This window comes from Sphaeramia orbicularis, chromosome 11 (genome assembly GCF_902148855.1).
Source record: "Sphaeramia orbicularis chromosome 11, fSphaOr1.1, whole genome shotgun sequence".
Classification (NCBI taxonomy): domain Eukaryota; kingdom Metazoa; phylum Chordata; class Actinopteri; order Kurtiformes; family Apogonidae; genus Sphaeramia; species Sphaeramia orbicularis.
In genome coordinates, this window is record NC_043967.1 from 13700664 (window position 1) to 13712873 (window position 12210).

Below are 12210 nucleotides of genomic sequence, written 5' to 3' on the forward strand. Positions count from 1 at the left end.
TAGCATGCAGAATATTGTTAAAATTGCACATAGTTTTCTTTAAACATTTCAGGTTGTTCATATTTGCTGAAGTTATTCACATGTAATTGTTAAAGGATAGTTTCTTAATGTAGACATTTTCATTGTCAGATGTTATTTTTTGTACTAAAACAATGAGAAAATTTTAGACTTGTCATTATTTATAGGCATAATGTAATATTTTTTTCTAGGGCTGTCAAAATTAACGTAGATTAATCCATCATCATGATTAATTTGATTAAAAATTTTAATGCAATTAACTCATCTGTAGCAGAATGCATGGGTCAACGCATTTGGGTCAGTTTGTCCAAGTAGAGTTAGCGTTGCGCATGAACATATGGGCAGTTGATGAGGTAGTGACAGGCAGCAGAACCAACCAATAAAGATGGAAGACACTAAACAGCACGTTGGCCCTGTGGATGGAAATATGAGGACAAAAAAAAAAAAAAAAACAAGACAGAACAGTCGAACAAATGTAGTATTACACACACTCTGCAGGACGGTTTTCACTGGAGCACTTCCATCTTAAAATACCACATTAACACAAAGCATACGTTGGCTGGGGCTAGCACTTCAGCTAACACGTCGCCCAGCTTGTGACAAACATGTTAACTGCATACATATTCCCTTCTTTCTTGAGTCTGTTTGCTCATGCAAAATGAAGCACAATTAATATAGATTAAAAATGAATGATATACTGAATTGTGATTAATCAAAATTAATCCACAGCAACCCTGTGACTAATCTGATGGCTGACACTGAAGAGCTGAGGTTGCAGAGAGCCGGTCTGGGAGAACAGATGGTAAACTAAGTACACTTAACAGAAAGGAGTAGGTTACCTGAGAGGATGAGCAGCTCAATGATCTCAGCGTCTCCCAGGTAGGCTGCGGCGTGCAGAGGGGTGCGCTTTTCATTGTCCTGACAAGGAACAGTAAACCGCTCAGTTGAGGCATTTGCATCGTTTCTCTCTTACATAGAAACATTAACCTTGTGACACATGGTCTCGCATAGGCAGGACATGCCAGGCTTGCTTCACAGAAAATCCATATGTCTGACACTTTTGCAGACCACAGGAAACATGAGACCAGGCCCGCAAAGAGACGAATGTTGATCATCTCTTCACTTGTATTCTTCACTTCTCTCCATCATTTCGATTCTTACCCCTCTCCCCCCATCTCTCTCTTTCTTTCAGTGCAGTAAGAGCAATCAGCAGAGTGGAGCTATAAACAACAGTCACGTGAGCGCAGCAGGCCTGGGCCAGTGTTGCTGACTCCAGGAAACACTCAGTGTGATGACCCTAGCATTATACGCTGACAAAAAGACAGAAACATAGCAGGAGACGAACGGAAGAGAATAGAATAGAATGACGCGTAAATACACCAGGGGAAGAACAGAGAGAAAGTGAAATGTAAACAAAGAACGAGATCAGGTGAAGGTTACGTCCTTCAACCTTAGTAGGTGAGGGGAATGTTTTATGAGCAGTTCATGTGTCCTGGCCCATCTGACTGTTACATAAAAGGAGGAAGGAATAAAGAAGCACCCAGAAGGCAGTCTCTGTCAATCGATCGATAGGAGCACCAATCAATAAGCTTCTGGCTGACTGCTACCCTTGGTGTTGTTTATTTGGCATGGTGTGTGTGAAGCTAAAGCATCACAGGAACATAAACTGGGGTTTGAGGTGAAGTTAAGAATAAATCTAACAATGAGAGCAAACGGGTGATACAATCTGTTTATAGATAAAAATGAAAATGCGATAAAAGTGAGTCTCACCTGAATATTGACATCTTCTTTCTTGAATATGAGGGCACGAACTTCCTCAGGATCCACATTGAAGATGGCTTTCAACAGAGACGGCTATAGAGAAAGGAAAAAAAAAAAAAAGATTCTGTGACTAAATCCTCAATTTGGAAAGCAATAATTTTCTATGAAGGCCACTGTGTTATCAGTGAGAGTTATGAGTCATGTGTGTTTAACTCAACACTATAATCTCTGGCTGTAAGTCCTGAATGCTGTTATATCATAGATGTAATGGTTTGTTTATGACAGAGCAGCAGCTGCAGCGCATGCATACCGTTACATAAACGTTTGAGTCTGTGAGAGCTTTAAGCTGGTGCCATGTGGCGTGAATCTACCTGGGAAAAATGTAAATAATGATGGAAATTGTGGGAAGGGATTGTGGGAAAATATGCCTGAGTTTATGATTTAGCATTTACTCTGATTCAAGACTATTTGCGTTATCAAGTCAATCGAGTTTTACAAGGTGCAAGAGTAGGCAAATTTCCACAGAAGCTGGCGGCTGTATATTAATAAAAAAACACAAAAACAACCCAGGCACACCTCTTTGCTCAGTATCATCTATGTCCTGGTGCATGAAAGCAAACATGTTAAGCATATTAATGAGCGATCGGTGCAGCCTGAGTTGTAAATATTGTTGCTCAATTGTTACCATAAATCTTTAAGAGGTACTGGCTGTGGACCACACAAGTCTTTCAAAGTAAAGGTTACAGGAAGCAACACTATTCTAAGGTCATGTTTCAACCTTTGATACTGCTCTCACATAGAAACCTAACAATAAAAGTAAAGTGAAACTTATTGTCCTGCAGCTTTCATTTTCTTTTTCTGCCCCAAATTAGCTTGACAGTGTATTTCAGTAGGTTTCATTACACATATGCTAGACAGTTAAATGCACCATCATTACTCTTACCCGGATCGTGACTGTTATGATTGGGATGTCCACCTTATTTGTAACCGCTTGTTTTCCCTTTCCCTCTCTCATTTCATCATCCTAAAAATAAGCCTTCTGTCCTGTCAGGCATGTCGGCACCTGTCTCATGCCTGTAACACTGATGACCACCAAAACTATGTCAGAGGTAGACATATAGGCTAACAGAGCAAACCCCCGTCATCAGACCCGACCAGGCTTCTAAGATTGGCCTTCCTCTTTTCAGGGTGTACTTCAAAGGGCAGCTTTCGCAGGATGGAAAGTGTGTGGGGGGGGGGGGGGGGGGGTAGACATACCCTTCATAGAAACAACACTGGCCTATGGACTACAAAGGCCAAGGCTTAGCTGATAATCTATACAAACCAACAGTCATCTCATATGGCAGTGTTGTAGTGGTGTTATATTTAGCACAAAATGGCAAATGTTGGCAGTGCATTGTATTTTAATGTAATGGGATGTGAAACTACAGGCTACATTTCAGTACAGGTTTCAAGTTTAGGCCAGGTAAGTGCAGTGATCTAGATGACATCCAACCTAAGCTAAATCCAATATTCAGAAACTCTATTCAGTGGTGAACCAGACAAAAGGGTCCATCTCACCTTGTCCTCCTGAGCGGAAGCCCTTCGAGAGGCATGATGGGATCTGCGGTCTGGGGACGATTTGGGCCTAGGAGGTGGAGGTGAAGAGGAGGGCTCATCTTCCTCCACCTCCTCCAGCACCACGATACACACACGACTAGCCCGCTCTGACCGCATCAGGAACAAACGCACACATACACACCGGCACAATCACCCCCTCACACACACACAAATACACGCTGTTCCCTCTTACATACGTATAGAAATCAGGAGCGCGAAGGTGAGCTATAAATCCCATGAACACAATGCATTCCTCGAGAACAAAAAGTGCACATCTTCAGGTAAAATCCAATGTGAAATCCAGCACTGTCCTCTATCTGTCAGTGTTGCTTTGCTGCATGTCTCCTCTCCTCCTCTCTCTTCTCGCTAACCCACACTTGCACTCTCTGTGAGCAGCAGTAACGGAGACAGCAGGGAATTCCTCTGCGTAATGGTGGCGGTAAGCGGCATGCGGCAGAATGAGCTTTTGGCTGCCTAGCAGCGCACAGGAAGCTACGTATCCTCACTGCTGTGCTGCAGCCAGAAACAAACACACACACAGGTCGCACGCAAGCACACACACGCAGTCAGATGCTATGATTAGCATGGACTGGGGCCGTACCAGCCAATGCATGTGTGGGTATGCATTGCTCGTGGAGGCAGACTGCTGAAGCCAGCTCTTTCAAAAGAGGAGACAGAGAGGGAGAGGAGGGGGAGGGGGAGGGGCAAGAGAGAGAGAGAAAGAGAGAGAAAGAGAGAGAGAAATGAATGGGGAGGGCAATAGGGATAAAAGAGAGAGAGAGAATAATTGTAGGCAGGTACCTAGAGCTATAACAAAACACAAAGAAACCTGAAGATGAATGAAGCAGAGCACAAAGGGGGAGGTAGAAGCACACAGGTTGCATGCTAGTTGAAAAAGTTGATGGGGAAACCAGATCAGTGGGCTGGGTGGCTGGGGTTGAATGATGGAACACAAATAACAAGAGAAGAGTCTATGCCCACAGACTATTTGGGCATAACTGTGATAGCCTGTTATGTTCAGGTCATTTGCTAGACAGTAACTATCCAGGACTTATAAAAAAGATGCAGTTATGATGTTTTCTTTTAGTCAAAAACATTTTTTAAATAAAGCAGGACTTGCCAAACGTCCTCCTGTGCTCCAGAAGCAAATAAAAACTTAGCAGAATTAATTCACTCTGTCAAATGTTTCCTGCCATGGCTGAGCTTGGCCGTATATTGAGATCTCAGTCGATACAACAGTATCAATTTACAGGTCCTGGATCAACGTTTATTAACTCAACAAATCAAAGAGCGCTGAGCTTCATTATGTAATGGTGTGCAAGTGCGAGCACCTTTAGGGCAACCTTTAGACAATCCTGAAAGCTGTGATAGCATGACTGAAATAAAAGTGTGTGCCTCGTATTGTCATGAATTATTAAGTGAACGGTGAAATACCGGTAAATGTATCTCATCTTCCCTTCTTGAACTGAAGAGTAAAAAAGAAAATGGATAACAGATTACTCTGCGGATGTGTGCACTAGAATTCCCTTGGTGTATCGGTGGCAAAGCTTCAAAAGTCCCCATCTCCTCATTATAAACTGGAACAAACTGGCTTTGCCAGAGAATGTGAGGGTCGCTAACAAGACCAGTCTGTATGTGCATGTCTGTGTGTGTCCCTCCGTCTCCTTCATATTCAACACAGATCCGAAAAAGAACAATCCTGCCAAGCCACACAAGCCCATTAACTCAAGGGGAGGAACAGAGCAAGGGAGGGCAAATGAGAAAGAGATGTGGTTGGATGGAGGCTCTCTGCAGGCCTTAATTTTAACTTTAATAGACTTGCCATTTATAAAACATAATATGAAACACAGCCTACAAACTTTCTGCTCCTAGTGCTACTGGCTTAATGGTAAATATGTGCATCAAAGGCACAAAAATGATGCCTTTGGGAAACAAACCATATAAATAAACACAACTTACAGGTTGTCTCTTCCACCACACTCACTTGCAAAGGAGTAGAGATTGTTGACATTTGCCAAACAGATTTTCTGTGTGATGTATGTGTATTCAAGTAGGCTATGTTTAAAATGTGTATTTAGGTTTTAGAAGTAAAGCCAAGTATGCATGTAGAACAACAGAAAACATAGTGCATAGTGCACAATATGCTCAACAACAAACTGAGATAAGCACTTCTAAATTAAAAAGGTTGTATTTTGAAATAACATGAAAAATTGGATGTGATAGATTGGATGTGTACTTTGACGGTGAACTGAGAGCTTCATATAATACATGCTTGGCTGTCAGTCCTAAAGCAGTAGGAAACAAAAACAGCACACAGTGGCTGAACACGATAACGCTGCATCAGTGAGAGGATGCAGGCAACCAGGCATACCCATAAAAACAATCACAGTGCAAGCAATGTGCTTCATAGACAGGCCTGGTATGATCCTGCATGTGTGAGTGAAAGTACGCAGGCTGCCTCTGACCTCTGATCTGACCCTGTGACAGGATGCACTGTAATGTAATCCTACTCCGGAAACACAAAGGCCAGCACGTGTGTGCGCTTATGTGCGACTATATGTGCTCACACAAACATTCAACAGCAATGAAAATGCTGACATGCAAAGATTTGAAAGGTTTAAAAGGTTTAAGAGTGGCTTATCTGCAGTACAGCAATGCTGTCATGACCACCACGAAGACAGGCAATCCATTAAGTGCTCTAAGTGAATGGAAAACTAAGGATAAGCCATTACGGAAGTGATATAAGTAAAAACATAATTCAAACCAAGACGCTATCAGTATAAATTATCATCACACAAGCCTCTAACATTTTCACCTTTGTAAAATTAATAATTTTTCTCTCCATAATTTCAGTCACAAAAATTGCATCCATAATGCACACCTACTGTGTTACACTATTTCATTTATATGGACCTATAACAATAATTTATACACAATCCATGTGCACAAAAAAGTATGTGCTTGAATGGAAGCCCAATATTAACAGGATATTGCACTGGTCCTCATGGATATATGAGAAAAGCCTCAGGCACATAGACACACAACCACAACGCACACCATGTCGGCATCATCCTCTGGTTTTATGACATGTGTGTTTTGACTCTATCACCTCCTGCACACTCTCTCTCTCTCTCTCTCTCTCTCTCTCTCTCTCCTAAGCTACAGGATGCCCTCTAGAGGACAAACAAAAGCCCTTACCAACAGTGACAGTCATTCCTGTATCCCACTTCTGTCCCTCTCTCAGTGACTATTTCTGTCCCTTTGTCCAGATTTCTATCAGCAAGGCCCACTGAGAACAATAGAGAATAGAGACTTGGATCTAATCACACACACTCTTCCGTTTGTTGCATGGCTGACCAGAGGACTGATCGGGATAGGATAGGACAGGACAGGACTAACTATAGACCTGCATGACCACTGACCCATTTTGACAGAATATTTTAGGGGTGTTTTGCTAGTTTGTTCAAAAAAGTATGAAAGCACAAGTCAAGTCTTAATTATAAAGTTCTAAAGGGCATGCCTAAACATACAAACTACCTGAAGTGGTCATTTCACCAGTTTACTGTATCTGCCACAAATCATCTTCTTAATGTTACTTACCAATGGATCAAATGCTGTCAACAATAACTGGATTTAGTTGTTGTGGTTATTTTAGTGGTTGTTTAGTCTCATACTGAACAATACCCAGTAGAATGTCATTTGTGTCACTGGGTGGACAACAGCTGAAGTAGTAGACTCAGCTGGAGAGTTTGGAAAGAGTACCACCTGCTATTTTAGTCTGACAGTCTTTCTTATCTGCAGCAACAGGTGACTGGCCTCAGCTGCCCCACAAAATGTGTATGGAGCTCCAACAGTCAGCTGAAAAAGCAAACTCCCTCAGTAGAAAATCAGCCTGTATCCGGCTTAATAAACGCTGAAATCCAATTCACGACGCTGGTTTTACGATAAGAACCTTAAATTGAGCTGGTATCCCATATGTTTACCCCTCAAGTTGTTTGTTAGCTACTATTATTAGCTTTGGGCTAGCTTGGCTCTGGACTATCCAGCTGTGCTTCCCGGTCCATCACCACCAGCAGCAACAACAACAGTCAAAAACGCGTCGACAAAGAAAAACAGTTGTGTTTCTCTTCACTTTCTCAAACCACACATCCTGACCAACAGCCTGAAGTAACTAAATTACCTAACCGAAATGAGTGACATGGTGTTAGCATGACTCGGAGACTTAATGACTGTTTTTCTGTTTACGGCTAAGTTAGCTAGTTAGCTAACACGTCCGATGTACTGAACGGTTAACGCTATCGATGGATAATTTCCTTAAACTCACCAAAACACTCAGACTTTTCACTCAAATCCCTCTTTATCCCAGTCTGTATCAATTTTAGTCACTATAAAGAGCGTATAAGCTTAGCTACTTTAAAGTTATCACAAAAAAAGAGGCATTGTAGCTGGTATGGAGACTATAAATAGTCCAAAGAGCTGCAAACTAGTGTTAAAGAGCTCCACGGAAAGTCATGTTTCAGTGTCATTTAGAGCATTACCTGGTCTTGGATCTTCAAGACTGCCATGTTCTCCGTGTAAAACAAAAAGGAGACAATAAGTCGCCCGGGAGTTTAGTGTAAATTAACAGGGGAAAAGTCAGGAAAAAAGGACAGACTCCCGAGTGGAGTGGAGTGGAGCACCGCCGCTTCCCCCTCTTCCTTCCTGCCGTGGACGATCATCACAGAAGAACACAGGACAGGGATGACCCAAGCGGAAAGAAGGAGCACCGGCTTTCAGAAACACAAACACACACACACACACACACACACACACACACACACACACACACACACACACACACACAGCTGTTGACATGCAGGCTGGAGGGGCAACACTTCTGTACATCCTTTTAATGACACACTTTTGTTGAATTAGGAGGTGAAGATCATCTGTTCTAGTGCAATGGAGAAACTTTTTAATGCAAATGTTTCAATTATTAAACCTCTGTGAAGTCAAATAGTGAATAAATGAAAGCAGTCAAACCTGCAGAAACATTAATACTGTTTGTTTGTTTTTTTAAGTTTGTGGATACTGCTGGAACCTGTAAATTTCCCTATGGGATGAATAAAGAATCTATCTATCTATCTATCTATCTATCTATCTATCTATCTATCTATCTATCTATCTATCTATCTATCTATCTATCTATCTATCTATCTATCTATCTATCTATCTATCTATCTATCTATCTACATTTAACAAAGAAATGTTGTTATTAAATAAAGAAAGAAAGAAATAAAAAAAAAGAAATAAAGAAATAAATACATTAAAAAGTAAAAATAAATACATAAAAATAATAAAATAATGAAAAATAAATAAATTAAAAAATATGAGAAATTATTAGATAAAACGTCATAATTTTGAGATAAAATGTCATAATGATAAACAGTCAAAATTATGGCATAAAATGTTATAATTATAAAGATAAAAGGTCAAAATTATGAGATAACATGTCATAATTTTGAGATAAAATGTCATAATTATAAGATTAAAAAGTCAAAATTATGAGATAAAAAGTCATAATTAGGAGATAAAAAAGTCAAAATTATGAGATAAAACGTCATAATTTTGAGATAAAATGTCATAATTATAAGATAAAAAGTCTAAATTATGAGATAAAAAGTCATAATTAGGAGATAAAAAGTTGAAAGTATGAGTTAAAACATCATAATTTTGAGATAAAATGTCATAATTATGAGATAAAAAGTCAAAATTATGAGATAAAAAGTCATAATTTTGAGATAAAATGTCATAATTATAAGATAAAAAGTCTAAATTATGAGATAAAAAGTCATAATTAGGAGATAAAAAGTTGAAAGTATGAGTTAAAACATCATAATTTTGAGATAAAATGTCATAATTATGAGATAAAAAGTCAAAATTATGAGATAAAAAGTCATAATTTTAAGATAAAATGTCATAATTATAAGATAAAAAGTCAAAATTATGAGGTTAAAAAAGTCATAATTATGAGATAAAAAGTTGAAATTATGAGATAAAACGTCATAATTTTGAGATAAAATGTCATAATTATAAGATAAAAAGTCCAAATTATGAGATAAAACGTTTTAATTTTAATAGAAAGAAAGAAAGAAAGAAAGAAAGAAAGAAAGAAAGAAAGAAAGAAAGAAAGAAAGAAAGAAAGAAATGTTGTTTCTCAATGATATATTCTTTTTCATTCTTAACCCATAAAGATCCAGTGTGACTTTTATGGTGGTTCCCAAATCTCAAATTCTCTATTTTTAACCTTTCTTAAGTGATTTATGACAATTTAGTCTAATATTATTAACTCAGTTTTGCATTTTTGAATGAAAATAAGGTATATTCCTACATTTAATTTACTGATCACGTAGATGTTCATAAACACTCAGATTAAAGTTAATGTTATTATATCAGAAACAGAGAAACCTGAAGAAAAAGTGACTTTTCAGTCAAATATATCATAACTTGAACATAGATACCAAATATAAATACCAAATATATATGAATATTATACCAAATATAAATATAAAATTTCTCATTTTCTTTTATATTTCAGTTCTCTCGTGGGTTTTTTTCTGCCTGTCTTTGTCTTTACACTGGTGTGTTGTATGTTGCTGTTGTTAACTGTGAAATTTCCCCATGGTGGGATCAATAAAGTCTTATCTTATCTTATCTTATCTTATCTTATCTTATCTTATCTTATCTTATCTAAGAGAGTTGTCTCTTAATTTCGTTGCACATATAATATATTGCACAATAAAGGTATTCTATTCTATTCTATTCTATTCTATTCTATTCTATTCTATTCTATTCTATTCTTATCTTATCTTATCTTATCTTATCTTATCTTATCTTATCTTATCTTATCTTATCTTATCTTATCTTATCTTATCTTATAAACCAACCATTTCCATCCACTGTCATTGATCCAACTCCATGGGTTTTACTGGTGAATCAATGTTGTACACAATGACAGTGTTTCCACGGTAACTACGGAGCCTCTGAACGTCCAAATGGGTCATATCTGATGACCATGAAAAGATGACAAACTGTATTTTACACCAATTATTTACATGTATTGATAGAATTAGTGGGTCAACAGGTATTAAACATTTTACATCAGTGAATGATTTTGGTTGCTGGTAGATGTTTGGATCTTTATGGGTTAAAAACATCTTACAAACTACATATATTTGAGTTTTTGTCAACATTTTCTGGGCATCAGACCTTGAGAATTGACATTTCATCCTTTGGTAACATTTACCAAAGAGGTTGAAAGAAAACTGTGTGTGATGTATGTGAAATTTGTTTCGTTTTGCATGGTACAATTCATGTCAGACTAAACTCTGTCAACTCTAAATGTGTTCCACAAACTCCACACATTCAGGATGTGTCCACTGTGTGCACATACATGTATTGTCAGTGTGTAGCCTTTATCCTCCTGTGACCCAGCAATGCATTTTTTTCCACAGCTTTGCTTTAAAAAATTGCTGTCCGCTGGAAAGGACATTCAGTATATTTTTTATTTATTTATTGAGTTAGGATGTGACGACTTCATTTCTTTACAGTTGAAGTAGGGTGGGATAAGACTTGATTGTTTATCCTTTTTCTCTTTGAACTTGAATAATATTCACTCACCATCATCATCTTCTTCTCTTTCATTCTGCTGATTTCATTCTTAACATCAACACTATCCTTCAATGTGAGCTTCCACCATCAGGATTAGCCTGGATTTCCACTTGAAGTTTTCAGATTATGTTGCTCACCAATTTTTTTATGTGTTAATTTGGGGCAAGATCCTGAATAAAACTGTCCACAATAATGATGCTGACTGAGGACTATTGAGTTTCATCTTCTTTTGCTTTTCTCTTTCTTTCTTTTTTTTTTTTATTATTAATCAGTTTTATTTTTACTTACAAAATCATAACAACAAGAATCTACAAGTCACCAGAAATAAAAAAGTAATAAGCAAAAACCAAAACAAACAAATAAATAAACAAAAACAATAGCCATGAGGGAAAAACAAAAAAACAAAAAACTGATAGGTGACAATAGACAACAACCAAGAAAACAGACAAAAATCATGAGAAAAAAAAGACAATAGACAAAATATACATATACCTGTATATACACACACACGCACACACACATATGTGAGAAGACAATTAACAGAAAACAGAGACTAAAAGACAAATAAATAAATAAATAAATAAATAAATATACAATAGACAAAAAACAGATAAAAAAAAAAAAAACTCTTTCTTATCTGAATGCATCTAGATTCTATCCTGATGCTGCACCACAGCACAATGCAACAAGGATGAGAAAAGACATTCAATCATTTGCTAATTAAATAGTCGATTGTAACAAACCAAGAAATGTCGTGACATTTAATTTCCACTTCAGTCAGGAATTGTGCTCATCATATTCCTTAATGTTTTCTCAATGACACCTAATATTTCAGAAACTAATGCTTTTGGTGCTTTGGTTTCAATGTTTCTTTTAGAGCCTGAACCAAAGGGAATGAACTAAAATTTATTTTTTCCTCTTTACAAAAGAAATGTCAGTCCTGCAGAGAGTCATACTCCATCTCTAAAACATAATTTATTGATAATCACAGTTCATGTGGATGTTCATGTGGTTCAGTTCATGTGGATGTCAGGTGTAAGTAAAGTACAGAGTCAGAATATTTGACCAACAATTCCATGTTTTATTTTAAAAAGGTGCACTCAGGTTTTGACTTTCCATTTCAGTATAAAAGTAACATCATAAAAACAACACCATTGAGTTTCCACAGATTCATTTAACTAT

The 12210-nt window shown here is 37.6% G+C and overlaps 1 protein-coding gene across 2 annotated transcripts in view; it reads right to left on the minus strand.

Annotated features, from left to right (window-relative positions):
• ankrd28a (ankyrin repeat domain 28a) overlaps window positions 1–8127 on the minus strand; it is a 32941-nt gene extending 24814 nt beyond the window's left edge. Inside the window, exons 1-3 of one of the 2 annotated variants that reach the window (XM_030147928.1) lie at window positions 7917–8127; window positions 1789–1872; window positions 858–936 (exon numbers count right to left, since the gene is read on the minus strand). In XM_030147928.1, coding sequence (XP_030003788.1) covers window positions 858–936; window positions 1789–1872; window positions 7917–7943 — 190 coding nt within the window. In that variant the 5' untranslated portion in view covers window positions 7944–8127. Of the gene's footprint in view, window positions 1–857; window positions 937–1788; window positions 1873–3339; window positions 3496–7916 lie in introns of those variants that run through there. The other variant, XM_030147927.1, reaches the window with a different exon arrangement.
• Window positions 8128–12210: the final 4083 nt, after the last annotated feature.